The sequence below is a fragment of the Callospermophilus lateralis genome, chromosome 10 (genome assembly GCF_048772815.1).
Source record: "Callospermophilus lateralis isolate mCalLat2 chromosome 10, mCalLat2.hap1, whole genome shotgun sequence".
In the NCBI taxonomy this organism is placed as follows: domain Eukaryota; kingdom Metazoa; phylum Chordata; class Mammalia; order Rodentia; family Sciuridae; genus Callospermophilus; species Callospermophilus lateralis.
In genome coordinates, this window is record NC_135314.1 from 103,364,819 (window position 1) to 103,392,185 (window position 27,367).

The 27,367-nt window shown below is 38.2% G+C and overlaps 1 protein-coding gene across 1 annotated transcript in view; it reads right to left on the reverse strand.

Annotated features, from left to right (window-relative positions):
• Positions 1-26,260, reverse strand: part of Ppm1l (protein phosphatase, Mg2+/Mn2+ dependent 1L) — a 289,523-nt gene extending 263,263 nt beyond the window's left edge. Inside the window, exon 1 of the mRNA XM_076867510.2 lies at positions 25,074-26,260. Within this exon, the coding sequence (XP_076723625.1) occupies positions 25,074-25,472 (399 nt within the window). The 5' untranslated portion in view covers positions 25,473-26,260. The remainder of the gene's footprint in view (positions 1-25,073) is intronic.
• Between the last annotated feature and the right edge of the window lie 1,107 nt (positions 26,261-27,367).

Genomic DNA, 27,367 nt, shown 5'->3' on the forward strand with positions numbered 1-27,367 from the left:
TCTAGTGCCATCCATTTCCCTGCAAATTCCATGATTTTGTCATTTTTTAGTGCTGCATAGTACTCCATTGTGTATAAATGCCACATTTTTTTATCCATTCATCTATTCAAGGGCATCTGGGTTGGTTCCACAGTCTAGCTATTGTGAATTGTGCTGCTATGAACATCCATGTGGCAGTATCCCTGTAGTGCGCTCTTCTAAGGTCTTCAGGGAATAGTCCGAGAAGGGGAATAGCTGGGTCAAATGGTGGTTCCATTCGCAGCTTTCCCAGGAATCTCCAAACTGCTTTCCAAATTGGCCACACCAACTTGCAGTCCCACCAGCAATGTACAAGAGTACCCTTTTCCCCACATCCTCGCCAGCACTTTTTGTTGTTTGATTTCATAATGGCTGCTAATCTTACTGGAGTGAGATGGTATCTTAGAGTAGTTTTGATTTGCATTTCTCTGACTGCTAGAGACGGTGAGCATTTTTTCATGTATTTGTTGAATTATTGTATGTCATCCTCTGAGAAGTGTCTGTTCAGGTCTTTGGCCCATTTGTTGATTGGGTTATTTGTTATCTTATTGTTTAATTTTTTGAGTTCTTTGTATACTCTGGATATTAGGGCTCTATCTGAAGTGTGAGGAGTAAAAAATTGTTCCCAAGATGTAAGCTCCCTATTTACCTCTCTTATTGTTTCTCTTGCTGAGAAAAAACTTTTTAGTTTGAGTAGGTCCCATTTGTTGATTCTAGTTACTAACGCTTGTGCTATGGGTGTCCTATTAAGGAATTTGGAGCCCGACCCCACAATATGTAGCTCAGAGCCAACTTTTTCTTCTATCAGGAGCAGAGTCTCTGATTTGATATCAAGCTCCTTGATCCATTTTGAGTTAACTTTTGTGCATGGCGAGAGAAAGGGATTCAGTTTCATTTTGTTGTATATGGATTTCCAGTTTTCCCAGCACCATTTGTTGAAGATGCTATCCTTCCTCCATTGCATGCTTTTAGCCCCCTTTATCAAATATGAGAAAGTTGTAATTTTGTGAATTGGTCTCTATGTCCTCTATTCTGTACCATTGGTCTACCCACCTGTTTTGGTACCAGTAACATGCTGTTTTTGTTACTATTGCTCTGTAGTACAGCTTGAAATCTGGTATCGCTATACCTCCTGATTCACACTTCCTGCTGAGAATTGCTTTTGCTATTCTGGGTCTTTTGTTTTTCCATATGAATTTCATGATTGCTTTATCTATTTCTACAAGAAATGCCATTGGGATGTTGATTGGTATTGCATTAAACCTATAGAGAACTTTTGGTAATATTGCCATTTTGATGATGTTAGTTCTTCCTATCCATGAACAGGGTATATTTTTCCATCTTCTAAGGTCTTCTTCTATTTCTCTCTTTAGGGTTCTGTAGTATTCATTGTATAAATCTTTCACCTCTTAGTTAGGTTGATTCCCAAGTATTTTTTTTTTTTTTTGAGGATATTGTGAATGGAGTGGTTGTCCTCATTTCCATTTCAGAATTTTGTCGCTGATATACAGGAATGCCTTTGGTTTATGCATGTTGATTTTATAACCTGCCACTTTGCTGAATTCACTTATTAGCTCTAGTAGTTTCTTTGTAGACCCTTTTGCGTCTGTTAGATATAGTATCATATCATCCGCAAATAGTGATAATTTAAGTTCTTCTTTTCCTATTTTTATGCCTTTAATTTCTTTTGTCTGTCTAATTGCTCTGGCTAGTACTTCAAGAACCAAGTTGAATAGAAGTGGTGAGAGAGGGCATCCCTGTCTTGTTCCAGATTTTAGAGGGAATGCCTTCAGTTTTTCTCCATTTAGAATGATGCTAGCCTGAGGCTTAGCATATATAGCTTTTACAATGTTGAGGTAAGTTCCTGTTATCCCTAGTTTTTCTAGTGTTTTGAACATAAAGGGATGTTGAACTTTGTCGAATGCTTTTTCTGCATCTATCAAGATGATCATGTGGTTCTTATGGTTAAGTCTATTGATGTGGTGAATAACATTTATTGATTTCCGTATATTAAACCAGCCTTGCATCCCAGGGATGAATCCTACTTGATCATGGTGCACAACTTTTTTGATATGCTTTTGTATTCGATTCACCAGGATTTTATTGAGGATTTTTGCATCTAAGTTCATTAGAGATATTCGTCTATAGTTTTCTTTCTTTGAAGTGTCTTTGTCTGGTTTCAGGATCAGGGTGATGTTGGCCTCATAGAATGAATTTGGAAGAGCTCCTTCTTTTTCTATTTCTTGAAATAACTTGAAAAGTATTGGTATTAATTCTTCTTTGAAGGTTTTGTAAAACTCGGCTGTATATCTATCCGGTCCAGGGCTTTTCTTGGTTGGTAGTCTTTTGATGGCTTCCTCTATTTCCTCCTTTGTTATTGGTCTGTTTAAATTGTATGTATCTTCCTGACTCAATCTGGGCAAATCATATGACTTAAGAAATTTATCGATATCTTCACTATCTTCTATTTTATTGGAATATAGGGTTTCAAAATAATCTCTAAATATCTTCTGTATTTCTGTAGTGTCCGTTGTGATATTGCCTTTTTCATCCTGTATGTTAGTAATTTGAGCTCTCTCTCTTTTTCTCTTTGTTAGCATGGCTAAGGGTCTGTCGATCTTATTTATTCTTTCAAAGAACCAACTTTTAGTTTTATCAATTTTTTCAATGGTTTTTTTTTGTTTCAATTTCATTGATTTCTGCTCTGATTTTAATTATTTCTTACCTTCTACTACATTTGCTGTTGTTTTGCTCTTCCTTTTCTAGGATTTTGAGATGAAGTGTGAGTTCATTTATTTGTTGGTTTTTTTCCTTTTTTTGTGGAATGAACTCCAGGAAGTGAAAAATCTTAAAACTGCTCTCATTGTGTCCCCTAGATTCCGATATGTTGTGTCTGTATTTTCATTTATCTCCAAGAATTTCTTGATTTCCTCCTTTATGTCTTCTGTAACCCATTGATCATTCAGTAACATATTGTTCATTTTCCAGGTGATGCAGAATTTTTCCTTCCTTCTTTTATCATTGATTTCCTGTTTCATTCCATTATGATCAGATAAGATGCATGGTATTATCTTCACACCTTTATATTTACTAAGAGTTGCCCTATGGCATAATATATGGTCTATCTTTGAGAAGGATCCATGTGCTGCTGAGAAGAACGTGTATCCACTTGATGATGGTTGATATATTCTATATATGTCGGTTAAGTCTAGATTATTGATTGTGTTATTGAGTTCTATAGTTTCTTTATTCAGCTTTTGTCTGGAGGATCTGTCCAATGGAGACAGCGGTGTGTTGAAGTCACCCATAGTTATTGTGTTGCGGTCTATTTGACTCTTGAACTTGAGGAGAGTTTGTTTTATGAACATTGCAGCACCATTGTTTGGTGCTTACATATTGATAATTGTTATGTCTTGTTGGTGGATGTGTCCTTTTAACAGTATATATATAGTGTCCTTCTTTATCCCTTTTGATTAACTTAGGTTTGAAGTTGATTTTATCCGATATGAGTGTGGACACTCCTGCTTGCTTCCGAGGACCATGTGAGTGGTATGATTTTTTCCAACCTTTCACCTTCAGCCTGTGTATGTCTTTTCCTATCATATGAGTCTCCTGAAGGCAGCATATTGTTGGATTTGTTTTTTTAATCCAGGTTACTAGCATATGTCTCTTGATTGGTGAGTTTAAGCCATTAACATTTAAGGTTACTAGTGACATATTGTTTGTACTTCCCGTCATGCTTGTTTACTTATTTATTTTAATATGGCTAGTTTTTCCTTTTTGGTTATTTTTTTTCCTTCCCTTTACTGAGTTACCTCCCCCTGTTAGTTTTGGGTGCTGTTTTTCAATTCCTCTTCTTGTAGTGTTTTGCTCAGAATGCCTTGTAGTGCTGGTTTTCTGGCTGCGAATTCTTTTAACTTTTGTTTATCATGAAATATTTTAATTTCATTGTCAAATCTGAAGCTTAATTTTGCTGGATACAGTATTCTTAGTTAGAATCCATTATTTTTCAGCGTTTGAAATACGTTATTCCAGGATTTTCTCACTTTCAATGTCTGTGATGAAAAATCAGCCATTAACCTAATTGGTTTACCCCTGAATGTAATCTGCCTCCTTTCTCTCGTAGCTTTTAATATTCTCTCCTTGTTCTGTATTGTTGGATATCTTCATAATTATGTGTCTTGGAGTTGGTCTATTACGGTTTTGAATGTTTGGGGTCCTGTAGGCTTCCAGGATTTGGCAATCCATTCCATCTTTCATATCTGGGAAGTTTTCTAGGATTATTTCATTCAATAGATTGTTCATTCCTTTGGTTTGAACCTCTATACCTTCTTCTATCCCAATGACTCTCAAGTTTGGTTTTTTTATGTCATCCCATATCTCTTGGATTGATTGCTTGTGAATTTTAAGCATCCTTTCTGTGTTGACTATATTCTTTTCAAGTTGAAAAACTTTGTCTTCATTATCTGATGTTCTGACTTCTACTTGATCTAGTCTATTTGTAATATTCTCCTTTGAGTTTTTAATTTGGTTTATGGTTTCCTGCATTTCTAGGATTACTGTTTGATTTTTTTTTTAAATCTCTGTCTCCTGGTAGAGCTCGTTCTTTGCCATTTGAATTTGCTTATTTAATTCGTTTTCAAAATATACTTTCATTATTTGGACTTGCTGTCTAATGTCTTCTCTAAGATTCCGTTCCATCTGAGTTAGGTATGCCTTGAGTTCTTTCTCTGTCCATTTTTCTGATGCCTCTAGGTTCTCCTGTGTATTTAAGTTGTCCTGCATTGTTTGTAATCCTTTTTTCCCTTGTTTTTTCATGGTGGGAAAGCTCAAGTTACTTTCCAACTCTGTTTGACTGCTGTGTTTCTGTTTTCTCCTTTAAATTTGTTTTGGTTTTTATAGTTCCACTATCTCTCCTTTGTGTTAGGAGATAATGTTTAGAGATGTTGGATTTAATTGTGATTTAAGGTAAATTCATTAGTTTCATTAAAGGTCTTCAGATTTTGATGGCATATAGAGAAGTGAGGTTTGGACTTAGGATTTTATGTTAAGGTTGGGCAATTTGATGGTATGGAGGTTAGTATATGTTAGCTTCTTTGGGGGGTTGCTCAAATGCAGGCGGATATTAACAAGAGAATAGACAGGAGTACTTGGGGGTAGTTAAGGGCTTAGGCGTACTATAGACCTATTCGTAGTATTCATCTATTTGCATTTAGTAAGTTATATGTAATCTGGGTTTTCATGCTTAAGAGGAAAGATGGGGAAAAGGTAAGGACGCAAACCAAGAAAGAGAGAGGGAGAGAAGAAAGAAAGAGAAAAGAATAAAAAAGAAATGATAAAAAATATTAAAATGCAGTATAATAAAAATTACAATTGAAAGGAAAAAATTACAATTGAAAAAAAAATAATTAAAAAAAATAAATGAAATTTAAAATTAAAAAATTAAAGAATTTTAAAAAATGAAACAAGAAAAAAAAATGGCACTGTTAGGCTTCTATTTTCTTCGCTTCCAGTAGGTGGTGCTGTGCCTTCCAGGCTGAGATTTTGCCCTCTGGCTGTAGGATACAAACCGTGTGAGGTCGCTCCCTCCTTCCGCCCCTGGTGTCTCTCAAAAACCTGTTAGCTCAGGTTTATTCCTGGTCTCTAGTCCCCTGGCTTCTCCTGCTAGCCAGGCCTTCCCCAGTGTGATGCCTCTCGGCAGTTCAAACTATACTCTGGGCCTGCAGTTTGCTGGGTGTGGAGGGTGGCTATTGGGAACCGGCACCTTATTGTTTGATTCCTTCCTCTTGCCCCTTCCCCAGAGCTGGCAAGACAGGTTTCGTTTTCGCTGCTGATGGGAGGGGGAGTTGGAGGTCAAATGCCTTTACCTTTCCCCATGCCTCTATTCAGCTCACTCTGATAATCCCTCCCCCGGAAAGCCAGGGAGAGATTTTATGCGAATTCCCCGCTGTATGGGAGATGGGCTGAATAACACACACCTGTTCTATTGCTGCGAACTGTCGGAAACTGGCGATGGTGACGTCAGCTCTCCAAGATGGTGGCCGCTGGCTTCCTTGGTGGACTGTCTGGTGTGGGGGACAGAATTGGACCGCTTCCTTCCCCCATCTCAAACCCCAAACTCAGCCCGGAGCTCAGTGAGGGCACAGCCGGCAGGACTCCACAGAATCCGCAGCACCGTTTCTGTGCATTGCTGGCCGCTTCTCGGTGCCCTGGCATCACTAGCCACGGGGCAGGCCGCAGATCAATCAGCCTGGATCTCCGGGCGCACAGTTCACTCGCAATTGAGATCCAGTAACGGGTCCTTGGTGATGGAAATCCTTCCTCTAGGTTTTGTTGCACCCCAATTTTGCTGGAAATTCCTAACAAGATAGCTTTTGGTCGTTCTAACTCGTTATTCACCTGCACAGTGACGTGGTACATAGGAGTGATGCACTCTATTCGCCGCCATCTTCCCGGAGTCCGTGAATTACTTTAACTCCTCAACATAATCCCATTCCCATAAACTTGAAATATTTTCCATAGATAATCTACAATATTTGAAACTGTGCTGACAATATCCCCAGATGAGCACCTTGTCAAACATGTCAGTACACAGCAAAAGACAGCATAGTAAGGAAGATGATGTCTTTTAGAATCAGGCAGACATGAGAAATATTTTAATCTAAACTCTGCCACTTAGCAATTGTATAATCCTGAAAACACTGTTTTAGTTAGCTTTTGCATTACTCTGACCAAAATATCTGACAAGAACAACTTAGAAGAGGAAAGGTTTATTTTAGTTTGTGGTTTCAGAGACTCAATCCAAGGTTGGCTGACTCCATAACTCTGGGCTAGAGGTGAAGCAGAACATCATGGCAGGAGGATGTGGAAAAGGAAAGCAGCTCAAGACATGGCAACCAGTAAGCAGACAGCTTGCTCACCAAGGACAAAATATAAACTCCAAAGGCATACTCCAGTGAACTACTTCCTCCAGACAACCCCTACTTGTCTACAGTTACCAGCCAGTCAATCCATATCAGTGGATTAATCCACTGATTAGATTACAGTTCTCAGAATCTAATCATTATGTCTCCGACCATTCCTGCATTATCTCACACGTGAGTTTTTGGGCAACACCTCATATCTAAACCATAACACATACAGGAGTCTGAGCTCTAGTTTCCCTAACCTTAACATGGATTACAACAGCTGCCTCCAAAAACCATGAAGATTCATTGAGAGACCCAGCATATAGTACATGCTCAACAGTCAGAATGAGCAGAGTTCTTTAATTTCCAACAGATAGAAGTGATAGCAGATGCAGACACACCACTTAGCATTTCCTTTTCATTTATTAGGCATCATTATCTTTATAATTATTATCAGATGTCATTATCATTAGAACACAAGCACCTGGCACAGTATAGCGTATACTGTAGGAACTTAGAGACATGAAACTGAAGCAACCATACAGTCAAAGGAGGGAAAATTAATATGATCAAGCAAGACTCCATGAAAGAGCTGGAAACTGAAAGGAGCCTTGAAATTAGATTAAGTTATAGTTATAGCAAATAGGAATGAGAACATCCTCAAGGATGATATAAAGGTAACAAATCACATTAGGGGCATATGTATCCATTAGGGATTCAGTCAATCATAGACTAAATTGGCTACCACAATATTTTTTGCTGGGGATCAACAAAAGGTAAGAGTAAGGGAAAGTAGTCAGCAATGCTATTAAATGAATCAAAATTATTTTTTTCAGAGAAATAAATCATGGTTACTGGAAATCAGAGATTGTTTTTTAAAGAAACAATGTATATCCCAGTGCGTTTAGAAGACTGATCTATCAGACATTGTGAGTGAAGTGAAGAAGAGAGGGATCAGAGACAAAGTAATCAGGAAACCAGATCACAATCCCAGCATGAAATGATATATGAATTAGGATGGTGGCATTGTGACTATAAAGTTGGAGACAGGGATGAGAGTCAATACAGAAAGTCTCACAGACTGCACGAAGAGGAAAAAAGCAAAAGACGATGTGGTAGTTTCAAGAGTGAAAGAATGATAGCTCTATGAGAGGAAAAGAAAGCTCTGGGGAAGAAACTAATCTACAGACAAAGGTGGCAAATTGGCATCTAGACAGACTGTTATCAACTTAGCACCCAGAAAGAAAATGTTAGATTGCACATAGAGATACAGGCTCTAGATGAATAGAGGGGCTCAGAAAGGATGGATGAATCCATGGGAGCTATAAAGATTCTGATGCAAAGAAACAATGTAAGTCCAGCACCCTGAGCAGAGGCCTCCATGAAATCCATATTTGGCAAAGGAAACAAAGTGTCAAAGAAGTCAGAGAAGGAGGGAAAAGAAAAAGAAAAAAGCTAAGTGGTGTCACTGAGGCCAAGGAAGTTAGTCTCTGGTCAAGAAAGAAAAAAAGAAAGCCAAAAAAAAAAAAAAAAATCAAAGAAGATAAGGGCTGAAAACAATCCATGATACAAGGCAATTATGAGGAGGCCCCTAGAGATCTTCTAAATCCCAACTTGGAAAAAGTGTCAGGTGGCAAAAAGAAATGAGTTAAGCAGGAAGAAAGTAAAAGCAAGATAAAGTCTATGTTTCCCAAGGCAAATTATTCAGATTTTTAACATGGAATACAGGAAAACCAAGTATTAAGAAATTGAAAGACTCTGATATTAAAAACCAACCGTCTCTGGTGATCACAGATGCTAATCTTCCTCTTCTGTCCTCCCTGTTTCATCTGATTTCCTGATTACCTTGTATAACCTCTCTAAACTTATTTCTAGCCCGCCCTTTTGGGTCTCTCTTCTTTCAGTAAGAAAGAGTTATATCCAATCGTTCTTTTCCTTTTCACTTCTCCTTTTCACTCACACCATAGAGACATGGACAAAAGTCATAGATTTTACAAAATAACCAAGATGCACTATTCCTCTCTATGTCCTCAAAAGAAGGCCATATTCCAAAAAGTACATGAAAATATCTTCAACATTATTTGCCAATGGGAAAATGAAAACTAAAACTACACCACTACATTGACACATCTTCTAGAATGGTTAGAACTTGAAAGATTAGCAAGAATGTAAAACATCTAGAATTCTCACACACTGCTGATGGAAATGTAAATAATACATCCACTTCAGAAACAGTTTAGTCATTTCTCAGAAAGTTAGTACATATTTACCAAGATGATCCAGCCAGATATTTACCCAAGAGAAATGGAAGCACATGTCCATATAGAGACTTGGAGATGAAACCTCAAACAATCCAAATGTCTAACAATTTTGACATATCCATACAATGGAATACAATTCAGCAATAAAAATGAATGAACTATAATAGAGACCATTATTGCTTAAATAAATTATTAATAGATGAAATCATATGGATTTCAAAATGTTTGTGTTGAGTGGGGGGAAAAGCCAGGAAAAAAAAAGAGTATACACTAAATATTGCCATTTATATAAAATTTTATAAAATTAAACCTAGTATATAATGAAAAAAAAGGGCCTTAGAAATTAGGGAAATTTTTATAAAAGAAGAAGAAAAAAGGAATTACCAAGGAACATGACAAAACATTTGAGTAAAACTTATGTTCATTATCTTGAGTGCAGTGATGGTTTCATAGGTCTATAATTTTATAAGTTATACAAAACTAATATGTATAGTTTATGGTATATATTTATCATATACCTCAATAAAGCTGTGGTATTAGACAATATTATTTTCCAGATTTTTTTTTTTTAATGAAGAAGGTGGATATCCTTATCCCCACAGCATAAATCTACCTTGGAGACTTGTGGTGAGGACTTCCCTTTGGTCAAGTGGAAACAACATTCAGGCACTTCCACTGCTACCCTAATTTTAAGAAAAAAGAAAACACACCTAGCTGTCTTTTCATCAGTTCCCTCTTAAGCATGCCTGCCTGTACTCTTTCATATCTAAATTTGTTTGCATTGTTACATAATCCTTTGGGGATTATGTAGCTCTGCAGAACAGAGGAGGAGCTGTGACCTGTGGCTCTCATATGAAGGTGTACAGAACTTCTCAGGCCACTGTTAGGATTCTTGATGCCCAGAGTTTTCAGCAGCAGTCACTTAGATCCCCTGGATGTTAAAAACTACAAACTTCATGTCCAACAATTATTTACTGCTTTGTGAGTCTCACTCTTAAACTAACCCAAGACCAGATGTTTACCAAAACAGGTTAGGCCTCAAGCTACAATATGAGATGCTCAGAAGAGTTGCCAGGAAGAGAGGAAAGGAGTGAATGCTTAACTGGCCTTTCTTCTGAAATCACTAGAGAAAAAAATTCTTCAGGGTCTCAAGCCAGAGGCAACAAAGAAATAGCAAAAAAAAAAAAAAAAAAAAAAAAAAAAAAAAAAAAAAAAACTTTTTCTACATATTTATGATTATAAATTACCAGGCTGAGTGCCCAACTCTGTATTCCCATCTGGTTGCAAAGCTAGGCTGGCACTTCGATTAAAAATAACACATTCAATATGGCATTATCTTCCTAAAATTGACTTTAAAAATAATAAAGATAAAGTAATCTTACTTCTAACTCCAAAAAGTCACATATTTATTCTCTTTGTTTCTATAAAACTCTAAGACTACATTTTCTCAAAGTGATCACACACAGAAATACATATTATACTCTTTAAGAAAAGATTTCTAGGGCTTGGGTTGTAGCTTAGCAGTAGAGCGCTTGCCTTGCAAGCATGAGGTACTGGGTTCAATCCTTAGCACCACATAAAAATAAATAAATAAACAAAAATAAAGATATTTAAAAAAAAAAAAAAAAAGAAAAAAAAAAGATTTCTATCACTGCATGAAAACTCTCAAAATGTTCCTCAACTGCTTATTCTATTATCATACACAAGTTACAGTGAAATGGTAATATTTGTGAATCTATACAAATACAAGATACTTTTTATAACACTTTTTATAACACAGCATATTTGATATGCATATACTTCATTCTTCATTATAAATTACTTTAAATATTATACATTTATAACTACATATTACTCTCAAAGTAGTGATTTCATTACTCTCAAAGTAATATGTCAAAAAAATAGACACTGTTCTTTACATGCAATTTGAGAGATCTTTCAAGGGAAATTTTGATTAGATATGATTTTGTCTTTTATACCAACTTGGGATCTAACTTCACTCACTATTTAACTCTTCTGTAAGTAGTCACAGTTTCCTTACAGGACAGGTAGTAGAAATTAGGGAAAGGATTTTATGCACAGGAAATCCTAAATAAAATAAAGACAATAGGGTCAAGGGTATTGACTCAACTAACTCTGTCAGTTACAGAGACCTTGCCCAGCATCTTCAAGGCCCTGGGTTTGATCCCTAACACTGAAAATAATAATAATAATAATAATAATTAATAAAATGAAGACAACCTTCACCAAAACTGGCAGATGGGCCAGGGCAAGATGGCTCCAGATCTCCCCTTCCAGAAGTCTCATTCCTCTGTAGCAGTCCCCTCTCACCGTAGCCTAGACCACTGCTAGCCATCTCCCTCCAAAATGTATAATGAGCTGAATGTATAATGAGTATAAATGAGCTGAATCTCCCAGGAATCTCCTATTCGGCCTGGAATAGATTAGAATGTTTTTAAAACAACATTTTTTTTTTATATTTAGTAATTAAGGAACAAAAATCCTACTGGATCTAACACAAATTCATTGTCTAAAACAGGAGACTGTAAAGTAGAAAAGGACAGCCAACAGCAGAACTGTGGTGACAGTTCCACATTCATCAGTAGCTTTAAATGAACCTACTGAATCAATAATCTTATATCAAAGATAGAAAAATCCATCTTGCTATTCTATAGTCAGACCTCTTCTTATTGCTAGTTACACAGAACACAGAAAAAGAACTATTAGAAAACCACCTTTCAGTAGTTTTTTGGTTTTGTTTTTGTTTTTTGTTTTGTTTTGTTTTAGTTGTAGACGGACACAATAGCTTTATTTTACTCATTTATTTTTATGTGGTGATGAGGATCAAACCCAGTGCCTTATGCATGCCAGGCAAGCACTCTACCACTGAACTATAACCGCAGCCCCTCTTAGTCATTTTTAAGATTTATCGGGATCCAAAATAGCAAATTTATCTTTCAGTATTCAGGTAAAACCATTCTAAGTCAATTCAAAAATAAAATAGTTTCTGTTTTTCTAGAAGCCACTAAAGTTGATTATTTACCCACATCAGTACACTTTACCAATGAGATTGCTAACATGCAGAACAAGGAATGTTCCAGGCCATCTTCTCTGAAACCCTTTCTCACTTGTATGCCCCATAATCATTTCTACTTCCCCTTCTTTCTAGCTAACAAAACTAGTCTTACCTTTCTAGGCTTTCATTCTCTCCAGAAGTGGGGTGGGCTCCTCCCCAGACCCAAAGTGAACTAGGATGGGTCAGTTAATCAAGCAGATCATATTCCCATAACCAAGTCATGTTTAGGCATGTACTGCACCATAACTTTGACCTATGAGATTTGAGGAGTAATTTCTAGGAAGGTCTTTTTCAGGGTTAAGGAACATAGGACAGAAGATTTCTTTCATGTGTCTGGATTGTAGTTACACAAAGATGGTTTAGCAATTCTAAGTATCGCATCTTGCAACTATGAGGGAAACATGAAGGGAATTTCCAAGATACTGAAATAAGAACTGTTCCTAGTATTTAAGCTGCTTCTACTTGAATTTTTTCTGTCACTTACAATCAAAAACTTCCAAATAATGCACCATCTAGATTTGCAGCAGGAACTTATTCCACCTATAGCATAAGCCTCTGACAGTAGGCATAAACAACAAAACCAACCAATCTGTGAAACTGGAAGATGACATTTCCTTTATTGACAAAGCAGCTCTTACAAAGAGGAGCTGCTATTGATCACTGGAAAACTATTTTCTCTTTGATACAAATTACTTTGTATCTCCCTTTTTGAAATGAGTTCTTACATAAATTTGATGTAATTTTTATTTAATATAATGGGAGGAAAGGAAATTTTTAATTATAGAAGTCTTACTGACTTAAAAATGTAACAGCCTAATCTTAATTTATGTCTCTCTGTTGAGGCTAGTCTAAGAGAAATGCCCTTAAACAAGCCAGCTCTTCACATATAAAAATGAATTTCCTGAAAGAATTATAGAGAAAAAAACATTCTCCAGGGAGAATGTGGAATCTCCTTGATGAAAGTTTTTAAAAATAGATATTTCATGAAGACTTAGACTCTATATTTAGATTAGATAGCAATTCAAAATCCCTGCCAGAACTATCTAAATAGAAAAAAAATGTATTTTTTAAACAAAAATTTATAAAAAACATCTAAGTGTGAAAATAGAAGTAAAAACTTCTTAATCTCAAATTCTGTAATAGTCATATGTAGATATACCTATGCAAACCAGCTATTATAAAGAATTCAATTCATTATTCTAGGGTACAAAAAAGCTGAGCAGTATAATCAAAAATTCTACTATTTTTTTAAGTTGTGGTTGAACACAATACATTTATTTTATTTATTTATTTTTATTTTTATGTGATGCTGAGGATCGAACTCAGTGCCTAGAATGTGCTAGGCGAGCACTTCACTATTGAGCCACAACCCCAGCCCCCAAAAATTCTATTAAACCCTTATTTACTTTGCTAGAAAATGTTCAGTGACTAATTTAACTGAAAATTAATTTATTTAATTAAAAAGCAGAGCAACTATAATCCCAGAAGACTGAGGCAAGAGGATCACAAGTTTAAGACCAACCAGGGCAACTTACCATTTAGTTCAGTACTTGCCCAGAATGTATGAGGCCCTAGGTTTAATCCCCAGTCCCACGAATAAATAAATAAATGTGCTGTGTGTGTGTGTGTGTGTGTGTGTAAAATGAAAGTACTAGAAATAATATATATAGTTAGAAAATTGCCATTGCCCAGAAACTTTTATTTTGATAACTCAGGGAATTTAAAAAAAAAAACATATTTAGATTAACAACTTTGCTATGTAAGAGTAGTGCTAAATTTAGATTCTCCTTTTAAAAATGCAATTTTAAATATTAAGATCTATTCATTCGAGGCATTAAACCCCCACTCACATTTATAATGACCAAAATCTGGAATATTAATGTTGAAAAGCAAATGCAAATAAGTTTTCATTTCTCCAGGGAAGTCACAAGGTTTGCTACCTTCTTATACAACTGAAAACTAGTCTTTGATTTAGCAACTTACACACAAAGATCATCTGTCAGCTGCTCACACAAGATCAGGACAAAAAGGGCTCTTGGATGGTATGGTAAAAAGACTGACAGTCTTTGTACAAACTAAAAACATTTTCAAGTTATTGTAGACCCATAAATGCTTAACTTGGGAAGCAGACATTTTTGTATACATAAGAAAATGGTGTCTCTCTACTTGGAATTACTGTACAGTGTACATCTTTCACTAATATATGCAATGGCCCCAATCTTACCTTTAGGAGTCCCATGCCCAATGAGAACTCCCCTGTCTTCTAGGAATGGAGGAAGATAAGTTTCATTTATAACAAACTCAATTGCTATATCCCTCTTTCATTCTAGAAAAGTTGGAGGCAGCTAAATTTTCATTAAATTGGGCCCTTTTATAAAGAAATAGAAATAGAAAAAGAAAAAAAAGATTAAATATCTCCATAGAGATGAAGTGATAAAGTCTTTAAGATTTGTCTTTTCAGAAATATTATATCTTGGGTTGGGGATGTAGCTCAGTGGTACAGCACTTGCCCAGCATTCATGAGGTCTTAAGTTCAATTCCCAGTAGTCCAGCTTTCTCATACACAGACTTCAACTTCACTGAAAGGACATCAGTTTATCAGTATGTATAATTTTTATCTACAAGAATATTTACTGAAAATGCTTTGTATTTTTCAAAGGAGAGCCTATAATTATAAAACAAAGTTATAAAAGTTATTAAATTCTATTAACCATGTAGAAAATTACGGCTTCCTTTGTTTGTTTAAACTTGGCCTTTAAAGATTTGTATTAAAAACAGATTATAACTATCTATGACCAAAGCTAAGAGAATAATGTATTAAACCTCTGGAATGGAAACACAGGACCAGTATCTAGTCAAACTAAACAAATCAACTCAGTATTACAAACAAATGAGAAAAATACATTTTGCTGTTTAAAATAAACAATCATTAATCATAGCAAATAAGAAGTCATGTTCAAGGCCAACTTTAGCGAGATCCCAAGTAATTGTAAGCCCTAGTCTCAAAAAACAATAATAATAAATTGACAAATATATTTGTTAGTTTATTTGTTAGTTAGATGTATTAGGAAATTATTTTAGTTATCAAAATGGAAAACAAACCATCAGTGCTTCAGTATAAAGAGAAATTGCACAAATATGCACACATACATATTTATCCTAAAGGCAAGCTTTTGTACTTCAGAGTAAAATATAACAAATTATTTTGATCATTGTAACTGGCTATGCTAATGCCACTCTAATTTCTACACAAGCCTTTCATAAGCCAACACGAAAGAACATTAGGGATACTCTGTAGTAGGAGAGATATTCTGCTAGAAAAAAGTGGGATACGTTAGAACTCTGTTTGAATGTAAGGTATCACCTGCTTTGCCTTCTGATCCTATCTTTTCATAATTACAGACTTTGCTAGGTAATTATAAGATATACCTACCAACATTTGCAGCATAGAATTTTTAAGGACACCATAACACATGATAGGTACATCAATCATATAAGAAACCCAAAGTCCTACTGAGCAAAACTAGAAGACAAGGCAAAGTCCATGTAACAACACAATCAGCATTTTACTGCCCAAATTATGAGATTTGTAGAACTTCAATCAGAAACTGAGAGCACCAGTTCTGGAGACAGATAGTTCTAAGTCTAACAGCAGTTTCAAATTTTAGTTTTACCACCTATGAGCTGAAAGAGAATTTGGACAAACTACTTAATATCTCTGGGCCTTAATTTTCCCATCTACAAAACAGGAGTAATGTAATAATAATGATTTTACAAAGTCTTATGAAAATTAAAAATTAGATAACATATAAAAAGTATTTAAACTCTGCCTAGCATATTACAAATAATGTCAGTCATTATTATTACTAATATTGCCACCAGTAATGGCTTATTTCTTCTTTGATCCAGAAATCCCAATTCTGACAATCTGCCCTAAAGAAATAATCCATACTTTTGTAGTAGAAACACAAAAATATTTATTACAATGTTAATTACAATGGCAAAAAGTTAGGAAACTAAGCCAGTTGGGGTGTTGCCCTCCTATAATCCCAGAGGTTCAAGAGGCTGAGGCGGGAGGATTGAGAGTCCAAAGCCAACCTCAGCAACAGCGAGGCGCTAAACAACTCAGTGAGACCCTTTCTCTAAATAAAATATAAAAAATAGGGCTGGGGATGTGGCTAAGTGGTTGAGTGCCCCTGAGCTCAATCCCCTGTACGCCCCCCCAAAAAAAATTATAGAGAAAAATAACAGTGTGTTTACAGTAATATACAAAATTTAAAAAAAAATAAAATTATTTATAACTAGCACAATTTATTTAAAATGCTCATAAAAAAGATCAGCAAGCAATATACCAAAATAATAGCAATGAATATGTCAGGGTAATAAGACTTGGAGTTACTATTTTTTCTTTTCTATACTATCTATAACGTCATTATATTACTTTTATTATTTTAAAATCAACTTATTTTAAATGTTTTACTTGCTTCAGATTTAATATTCATTAAGATTATTATAATATTAATAGAAGTTAAACCACAAAAATATATTCCTGAAGTGGTTAAAAATCAAAATAGAAATTAATAAAACAAATGCATTTCAATATTAAACTCTATTCTTTTTTCAAAAACAAGTCCCTAATGAAGGGATCACTTAAATCTGAGATTGAATGATCTACATCTTTTAAATCACTGTCAAGATAATGAAATCATTTAAAAGCACTAAAGACATTGTGTAGTTTTTTGCTCTTAGAAAACCTACTCTTTGTAACAAAACCTAAATTAATCCTAGTAAACAAAGTAAAATGATAATAAAAGCCTTTCTATTTGATTAAGTCAGGTACTATATAAAATATATATTCTTATTTTAAAATGTGTCCATCTAGAAAAGTATAACAGAAATGTTTTATGAATTGACAAATTAAATGGTGAATGTACATTTTATGAATCCCAGAAAATGTCTAAATATAAGAGACAAACGAAACAAATTTACATCCAAACTCCCTATAGTCCAAAGTATGCTCTTTTTTTCCATCTAACCACTCTTTTTAATGTTGATAGTTCCACACTAGGAATCTTGAAAATAGTTTTGCCACGTAGGGGTTCTGCCATCCACACTCAGCCTACCTCTCAGCTGTGGCCCACACCCCTGGGCTTCATCTTCAATGTTTTGGCCCAGGCTTCCCAACTGACCCTCCCACTTCACACTACTATCTTCTTTATGTAAATCAAATCCTTTATGTAGATTATAGGAAAAGATTACTAAAGCATGGATTTTATTCCACCTTTTGCTCAAAAATATCCAGTGGTTCTCCAATATTTACAGAACACAACCCAGGCTCCTCAGATAGCTTTCAAAATCAGTCCTAACAACAGTTCCAGAAGCATCTCCTACTTTCTTCACTTGTATATCTAACCCATAGGCCAAAACTCCTAAACTGTGTATCCCAGCATACTAGTATACTTTGTCATTAGTATGTCATAAACAATCGTGACCAATAATGGCTCAAGTACCCAAAAATGTAAATTATCTACTTTTTTAAAAAATATTTATTTTTCAGTTTTAGGTGGACACAATATCTTTATTTTATTTTAATGTGGTACTGAGGATCGAACCCAATGCCTCATACATGCTAGATGAGCATTCTACCACTAAGTCCCAACCCCAGCCCAAATTATCTACTTTTTATAACTAAACTAGCTAAATGCAAAGGCATGTGCCTATACTCCCAGCTAACAGGAGGATGAAGCAGGAAGATGACTTGAGCCTATGAATTGAGGCCAACCTGGCTAACTACTAAAATTCTATTTCAAAACAAAATTAGAAAGGATTCAAGTTTATTCCTATGATTCCACTTGTTTGACTGCATTAGAAATGGGGGTGAATTGGGAGTGGTATCATATTCCTACAATCCCAGATACTGAGGAGGCTAAAGCAGGAGGATCCACATTTAAAGCCACCCTGGGCAACTTAGTGAGACTGTCTCAAATTAAAATAAAAGGGCTGGGGATGTGGCTCCATGGTAGAGCACTTTCCTAGGATGTGCCAGGCCCTGGGCCCAATTACCACTAGTACCATCCCCAAAAAAAAAAAAAAAAAAAAAGAAGAAGAAGAAAAGAAAAGAAAGAAAAATAAATAAAAAATAGTGTGAGGGACTGGGAATATGGCTCAGACCTATGTTCAATCCCTACTGCCATAAAAAAGAGAGAGGGGTGGAATTTGTGCCAGAACATTGGGAAATACTTAAAACTCTGGGTTCCCTATGAAGGTGTGTTATACATGAAATCTTCTCTGTCACAAGTCACAAAACAAAGACACATTCCAAACCAGGGTTCCTAAAAGAGTAGCATCATTGAGAATACTCTCCCCTGTAAAGGGAACAAGCAGCCTGCCTTGCTTCAAATTAAGGCAATTAATCTTTTTTTGGGGGGGTGCTACATATTGAACCCAGGACCTTGTACATGTAAGGCAAGCACTCTACCAACTGAGCTATATCCCCAGCCCATAAAATCTTTCTTTTTGGGGGAGGAGGGGGGCACTGATGGTGTTACCAGGGATTGAGCTCAGGGGCACTCAACCACTGAATCACATCCCCAGCCCTTTTTTGCATTTTATTTAGAGAAAGGGTCTCACTGAGATGCTTAGCACTTTGCCATTGCTGAGGCTGGCTTCGAACTCTCAATCATCCTGTCTCAGCCTCCAGAGCTGCTGAGATTACAGGGATGCGCCACTGCACAGGGCTTGGCGATTAAATTTTAAAAGCCACTTTTCTGTTCATAAAAAGCAAGGGGAGAGGAGGCAGAGTGACTCTAGAGGAAACCAGAGACTGGGAGAAGAACTACTTTAGACCATTCTACTCCATCAAGATGGGAGACCATTTCTTGACAAGTTGAAGGCCAAGAATTTTATTGCATAGGTCATCTACTCACAGTGTTGATATGAAATTTACTTTCAAATAAATTACTTAACAAAAAAACAGCTAATCTGTATAAACAATATCAAGTATATCAAAACACAAATAGTACTCAAATACAGAGAAAATAATAAATGGGCTTCTAGATGACTACTCTTAGAGAAAGCCTGCTCTAAACAAATGGGATACCTGTCTGTCTTCAAATTGCACCCACATTTTACTTCCTCCAAACCATTTCCACACTTTTTCTTCCACATGTAATGTCATCTTCCCCTCCTCCTTTCACCCAATTTTTCTACAGAAATGACAGGATACAATCAAATGTCAATTCCTCCTCAAAATTATTCAAGAGTCTCCAAAGCTCCCTCTGACAGGTTTGCACATCAGGTAATGGGCACCTCATAGCTCTTCTAGATAAAATTGTATCTTGTAACTCTGCTATTTTTAAAAACCTCATCACTGCAAATAGATAGGCTGCTCCCTGAGGGCAGAGAATGCACTGATTCATCCTTGGATATCACACAGACAACTGTTTTCCACATGTGGCAGAAAATTTTGGCTTCATTGAACTAAATTTCTTAAAAACCTGATTGAAAGATGCAAGAAAATCAGCAGTCAGAAACACAAGAGAGGATTTAATTGGGAGGAAGAAAAAAAGCTTTGTTTTTTCAGCAGAAATTTTAATGTACCATTTTAAACCAAAATAATCTGACTTTCCTCTTAAGCCATCGGGCATTTGCCAACACCAAATCTCTAGGCTTCTTCTATACCATTATGTGGAATCAAACATTTACTAACCTCAGTTATAATGTCTAAAAAGCAGATCACTCACTGTGCCATTCATAATTTATTTATTCAGAATATATCTTATTTCAGAAGGATCCAATGAAAATACATATAACACAACAAGATAAAATGACATATCTAAGAAGAAAAAGAACAAAAGAAAATTGAATATAGGGAAGATAAGCTGTCCTGGAAGTAAGGTTTATGCATCAAATAAATGTATTCTATAAAATTCTGTGCATGCTAGGGGTCAGAGTTGGGCTCTTCACACTTCCAGCAGCCAAAAAAACACAGGATAACTCAGTCTGTCATGATTCAATATCCTTAAGATAAAACAAAAAAGAATTAGAATTTTTACTCCCCTGGTCTTCATAAAGAGGATGCTATATAATGTAACAAAGACCCAAGCAACATCCTTGCAGTTGATTTCTCCGACAGCTTTGGAAGACCATTCTTGGAACAACCCTCACAGATAACATGACAGTAATAAATGCAAATGCTGGAGAGGAAGGCTCCTTGCAGGTCTAGATTCACCAGAAACAGACTATGTTATCCAGACTAACCTGAAATAGAGAGGCCTCATGCATCACTTGCCTTTAAAATTATAAACAAAGTTTGATATGTATATCTGCTTTTTTTCTGGGAAATATGCCTATAGTTTCATAACATTCTCAAAAGGAAGCATGACTCAAGAAAAGTTAAGAATCACTGATCTAAAGAACTAGGCTGGATTATGGGTATCCTTCAGGCAACCATCCATAAGCATTTCTCTTCTGAGCTTCTGAGAAGTATTGCACCTAAATGTGGAACTGATATGAAATGTGGGACTTTTTCAAGTCATGTGTCAACTGTCAAGATATATATGACTTTCCACTGGACTAAGGTGGTTAAGATGTTTCATGTGTCCAAAATCTTTTAGCAACACCCATAAACACATGTAACACAGAACAATCCATTCCCTACATAAGTTTCAGCTATGAACACTGACAAAGAACCTCAAATGATTAGTGATATTTTTTCTACATAGTATTTTTTTTTAATTTATTGCCTATGGATAAAACTACAGATAAGCACAAAAAGCAGTCATTTTCTTAGATAAACATTATTTTGAACTTCAAATTTTAAAACTAACAACCCTTCTATACTAATTGATACAATCTGAGCTTTTTTTTTACTTTTTGTTTTAATCTTACATTATACCACAAAATAATCAACGCATAGCTTTAGATATGTATATACAGTCATCCTTCTCCTAGACTAAAAGATTAAGATGTCCCAAATGTCCAAGAGGATCAAGTGAAGAAGCTGGCCTGTAGGAACTCAGAGACAATAGTCCTTAAGATTTCATCTATCTAAATGAAATCCCAGCTACCCAGAATCTAATTTTCAGCATATCAAGTCCAGAGACATATTTCTGTCAAAAAATCCATGGTTGCCAGATGCAGTGGTGCATTCCTTAATCCCAGTGGCTTGGGAGGCTGAGACAGGAGGATTGCAAGTTCAAAGCCAGCCTCAGCAAAAAGCGAGGCATAAGCAACTCAGTGAGACCTGTCTCTAAATAAAATACAAAATAGAGCTGGGGATGTGGCTGACTGCCCCTGAATTCAATCCCTGGTACCCACCCTACGCCCAAAAAATCCATAGTTGAATAGAATTAATACATGCTAACCCAACTCATAAGAGTTCAGTTACAATTAGAATACCAATTTATTAATTAATTATAGAGAATATTCCTTGTCACTTATCAGAAAATTCACACTTGATGTCAGAATGCTGCTTTATTAATGTACATATAAACAGAATCCTGAATTAGTAATCAGAAGTTCACCATAAGTTAGAACGAAGAGAGAGTTTCAGGAATACCTAAAGAATTATCCCTGCCTTATATTCATCTTTCTAGAGATCAAATTTGTGGCTTCCCCTGGTAGCGTCTCTCTCCCTTGAATATTACCACCACAACACAGCTGACTTCTCAGTTCCTGAGCTTTCTTCTTCCACACCCTTCTGTCCATTAAGCACTTCTCTAGAAGGGCATAATAAAATTGGTGAGGGTATATACACCTTACAAGCATTATTATCTCTATTTTTAAGATAAGAAACTCCCAGATAAAGCAGTTTAAGCAATTTGTCCATGGTCACTACTAGTCTAAGGCAGAACATAAATTCAAAGCCAGATCTCAAGTCAAAGCCTATGCTTTTAATCTTGCAGCAAATGATGCCTTCACTGTTTTTCTCTAGGCCTCCCACTTCTCAGTTTGAGTTAAATGTCTCTCCTCTATGTTCCCATAACACCATAAGCACGCCATGACTGTAATTTTTTTGTATAAAGGTCTGTCTCTCATTAGACTGAAACTTTTTAAAGATAGGGGTTATGTCTCTATCATCCTTGTATTTCCGAAGAGTGCTATTTCTCTACGCAAATATGCAAACCAATTTTTCCAGTGGCTTAATATGAAGATCTATAAACTAAAGCCCTCAAACTAGCAACGTAGTCTTTGGAAGGTCACAGTTTCCCCAGCAATCTAAAAAAAAAGTGGAACGAAATGGGTATACAACAATACAATAGATATACAAAGATACACAAGGTCCCTTCTAGATCATCATTATAGGTGGGTCTTTGCTTCTTTATTAATGTGAATCATTAGAAATAAAATTAAGCTCCTCATTTATCCTCTCTACCACTCTAGAGACTCTATGTGTGTGTGTGTGTGTGTGTGTGTGTGTGTGAGGTGTGTGAGGTGTGTGTGTGTATAATGGAGTACTCCTTCTTTTCTGAAAGGACATAACTGTCATTTATAACAAAATCAAACAGCGGCACCCTCCTCTGGTGAATGTTAAAGGAGTTAAACAAAACAAAAGACAAGAATCAGACCAGGGGATTGTCTTCAAATGATATATAAAGAAAAACCTAGACAGAAATAATCCAATAGTATTTGTTATTACTATAGTATCAATAACAACTAAATAGCTCCTTTTATAGCACTTACCTATTTTGCCTTAAACCACAGCCAAAATGAATGAACAGGCTGCACATGGTAAAAGGTTATAGAGAGAACCATTATTCTATTTCTGAGGGTATATTAATTATTTTGCAAACAGCATGCATTTCAACATAAAGCACAATGAAAATCATAGTTTGGCTAAAAATGACCATATTTTCATTTAATATTAAAAATTTAATAAAAAAGCCAAGTACATATAAAACAAGATAGTACTGGAAAATTTCAACCTGAAACCTGCTTGGGTCTTCAACTTTCAGGTTTTAGAAAATCAATTTAGAAGAAAAAAAAAATTGTAATGACCCAATCATTTATACACACAGGCTCAAAACATGCCAATACATCACATCTAGACCACCACAACCCAAAGTTTTACAAAATGACTATTATATCAAAACCTTTTAATTAAAAGTACAATTGTGCTAAGACCAAAATCAGATTATCATTAGCCAACAATTTTAATATATGATAAAGTATGTTTATTAAATGATTTACAAATGATAGAATAATAATTTCCTTCTCCCCTCCTGAGTCTAGGAACATAAAATGAAAATACAGACATTCTGACTCAAGAAGACAAATCAGTCCTTATACTGGCAACCTTATCATTCAGCTATGTTTTTGCCCAAGTATGCAGTGTCTCTTCCCAATTAACTTCACATCTTTCATCTAGGCTGTGGTCAAGGAGAGGGAAAACCCACATCAGACAAAAGGCTACAAAATTACTATTAGTAAGAAAATTTCATTTTTAAGATAGACAATAAAAAAGACTAAGATGGATGGAAAATAGCAAAAACTGATTTCGGTTCTATCAAGAAAGTTTTCTAATTGTTTTTATCATTCTTGGCAAAGTGGGTTCTACAGGGCAAGTAGAACAGAATCAGGGAAAGATTTACAGATGGTGGGTGGAGAATGCAGATAAGATAACCAATTGAAAGTTTTTTCAATGTTTACCCAAAATCAAGGCCAAAGAACAAGCAAATGCCTGAAAGAGAATGACAGTCCCTACAGTTCCCTACAACCCACACAACAATCAGAGGGCAAAGAAGGGGAATCAGGTGGGAGTGAAGAAGAATAATGGGGGGGAAAAGAAGAAAGGAAAAGAAGAGTAAGAAAGTATGTTGCCAAAAATTAAGAAAGAAAGTATGCTGCCAAAGGGAAAGGGGTATTAAGCAATGAAACTTTGTTACAAATTGTCCAAAGAAAGATGGGATGACTGGCCTGATGTTTTTTTGGAGCAGGACTCCGGAGCCACATTTGCCAGACTTAGCCCAGGTCCAAACCAAGGACAGGAGCCAACCCTAGCCCCACCTTCAGGAAACTAAGTCCCAGCAAACAACCCAGATGCAGCAGAAAAGTGAGAGAGACCTAAGCTGGCCTTTAGCCCCATCTCCTGCTCCCAAATGAACCTCCAAACAAAGGTGTTTACAAGCAAGGGGACATCTGCACCCCCATGCTGACAGGGCACAGAGGTGAGGTCAGGGCACAGCCAGCTCTGCGGGCACGGGTATCTCTGCATAAGTGCGGGAATCACGGTCCCATGAGGCGATCTAGCTTTAAAAAAAAAAAAAAAAAAAAAAAAACCTTGGGCCAGCGAGGTGCTCTCTGTTGAACTCGCAAAGTTGATGGCGTTGGGAGGAAGAGTTCCTCCCTAGAGTGAAGGCGAAGGGAAAGAGTCACGGTTTCCTTCACCCTCATCCAACTCTCTACCTTGCAGATTTTGTCCCTTTCTCTAAGAATACGTCAAAGATACTGTCTTCCTTCTTTGTGGTAATGCATCCTCAAACTCCAGAACGGGGGCTCTGAGGCCCGGAACAAAAGTTAACTGGAAATACCATTAATTCTTCCCGAAAAACTAGCACGGTCATTTGGCTTTGGAGACCTCATATTAAAACAGCGCGAAATATGTGGTGAATGACTCTCTGCTAAACAGGTCGCTCGGCTCCAAGGTCCCCATACAGCAGTGTTTGGGGCAACTTGAGCCACATCTGTCCAGACACCACGCCCCTCTCACCCAAGTCCTACCCCGTCGCACACGCGACATCCTGTTGTTTTCACACACACACACACACACACGGGGTGGGGGGGCGAGAGCGCACCCAGGGGAACTCCTACCTCGCCGCCGTGCCCATCGAAGATCCCAAAGATGGACGGGTGCGTTTTGTTGGCCAGGTCGGTAAGAACTTCGAAGCGGTCCTCCATGTGGTCTCTTCGGCCCTGGATGGAATACACCGCCACGTTATGGCTCTTGAACTCCCAGGTCTTAGAAAACTCGGCCTCCAGCACGTCAAGCCCTCCAAGTCGATCGTTCTGCATAATCTCAGCCACCTTGCCCTTCACCATCTTCACCGCGTCCCGGCTGGACTTGACGATGGTCTTTACTTCGTCCGTGTGGAAGAAGTAACTCCAGAGCGCTAAGCTGATGCACAGCAGGAAAAGCGTCTCGGGTCTAAGCAAGAAGTAGCGCATGATGCGACCCAGCAGAGACAGCAAAGTCATCGTATCCTCTATCATTTATTATCGCTAGAGCCCCAACCACCAGCAGCGACGCGCGCCCTGAAGGCTCGCCGGGTCCGAAGCACTGCGGGGACAGCCCGCCTGGAGGGAGGCGGAGCAGTAGCCTAGGGTAGGGGGAGGAGGCGCACGGAGCCGAGCTAGAGGCGGATGAGCTGGTTGTTCCAAACCCGCACCGCAAGCAGAGGCAGTTTCCCTTTTGTCTCCCTGCCTCGGCGGCCCGGAGGCCGGTGCCTGCCGCCAGTGCCGCCTCCCCTCCTGCGCCCTTTGTGAAACCGCGGCAGCCGCGGCGGCGGCAGCGGGGGCGGTGATAGTGGTGGTGGTGGCGGCGGCGGCAGCAGCCTCGGGTGCCGGGGCTGGGCGCGAGGCACAAGTTAAAGTTGCGCCGGGCGGGTCTGCAGCGGCAAGCGGGAGTTCGGGGCGACCGGGCCCGCGCGATCCCTCCGGGGGTGCCCCCTCGCGGCTCCGGGGAGCGATCGGCAGGTGAGGAGGCTGAGGGCACGAGAGCCCAGCGGGCAAGGGATGCCGGTCCCCTCAGTCGCCGCTGCAGAGGGCGCGGAGACGGCAGAACGTTCCGACGCCTTCACACACCCCGGGGGGCCCAAGAGAATAAAAGTTTTGCAGGAGCCTGGGCTGAGGCTGGTAGACGCAGAGCCCGGCTACACCGCACAATCCGCACAGAGCCGCAGGCGGCCGGTCCGGCTCTGCCTGCCTCTCCCCAGCACCTCGCGGCTCGGCTCGGCTCGGCTCCTTTCGGCTTTGCTCGCGCACCCCTGGCTAGCACTCAGTCTCGCGCTCGCCCCGCCCCGCGCGCGCTCGTCCCGCCCCTTGAGCTAGGATTTGAGACCCTGAGGTGCTCCCCAACGAGCTGTCAGAGGCTGAGGGAGCTTTGTGGCGGCAGGCTAACGCGGGCAGACCGGGCCAATTCAAGCGAATTGAGGGGGAGTGAAGGAGCGCGTCCATTGCCTCGTTCTTGAAGATGGTAGTTCCTGCCTTTGTGCAGGCTCCCGGAACAATATAATCTCCTCCTAGTAGATGGAACGTTAGTTTCGTGGGAGCCGGTGCTGTTCTCCGGGAAGCAGAGAGTCGCACGTGAGTGTCCCCCCCTCCGACAGACTGGAAAATAGTATGCTCTTCGCCTCGCCTGACATAAGGCAAGCGAGAAGGGACGCACTTATCCCGACTCACAAAAGCGAGACCGAGAGAAACCTACCGTTTGCAGCCGCCTAAACAATCCGCAACAAAGGCCTGCCGGGATCTCCTGAGACACTGAGAACGCCTTGGGACCTGGCAACTTTCTCCCACCTAAGATCTGTAGAATAGAGGACTTGGAGTCCCATGCAAGCGCATTCTGATGACAACCTCGGGAGGCGAGAAAAGGCTGGCCTCTCTCAAATAGCCTTTGTCCCTGGAGCAAGGAGCCCCCGCCACCAAGGCCTTCCCTGGTCACAGTCCTTCCACAAGCGACGCGGAGCTTCCGAATAGGACCCTGAAGCGCTCCTGACCACACAGCGGAGCGAGCGCTCTGACTGTCTTTCTAATTGAAAGTGGATTTGAAACTCCCAAGTAGCAGCCTGCTGCCGCCTCTCAACCATAGCAGGAGAAGGCGACGAGGGCTGCAGAGAAAAGTACAGGTTTACAGAAACCATCAAGTATAACCTGAAATTTGGGCAGGTGTCGATGGGCCTTGAAGATGAAAATCTGCACAAGAAAAGCACAATGTGCTTGTCAACTTAGAATATGGAAACAAGTGAACTTTAAAGGAAAATATCAACTCTGACTACCCCTGTCCAGGAAGAAGAGTGCTGATCTGGTTCATCCAGTCTGCTGGACTGGAGAGTATAAAATGCCTGATCTCAGGAAATGGTATCCCAATTACTTTTTTAAAATTAAAA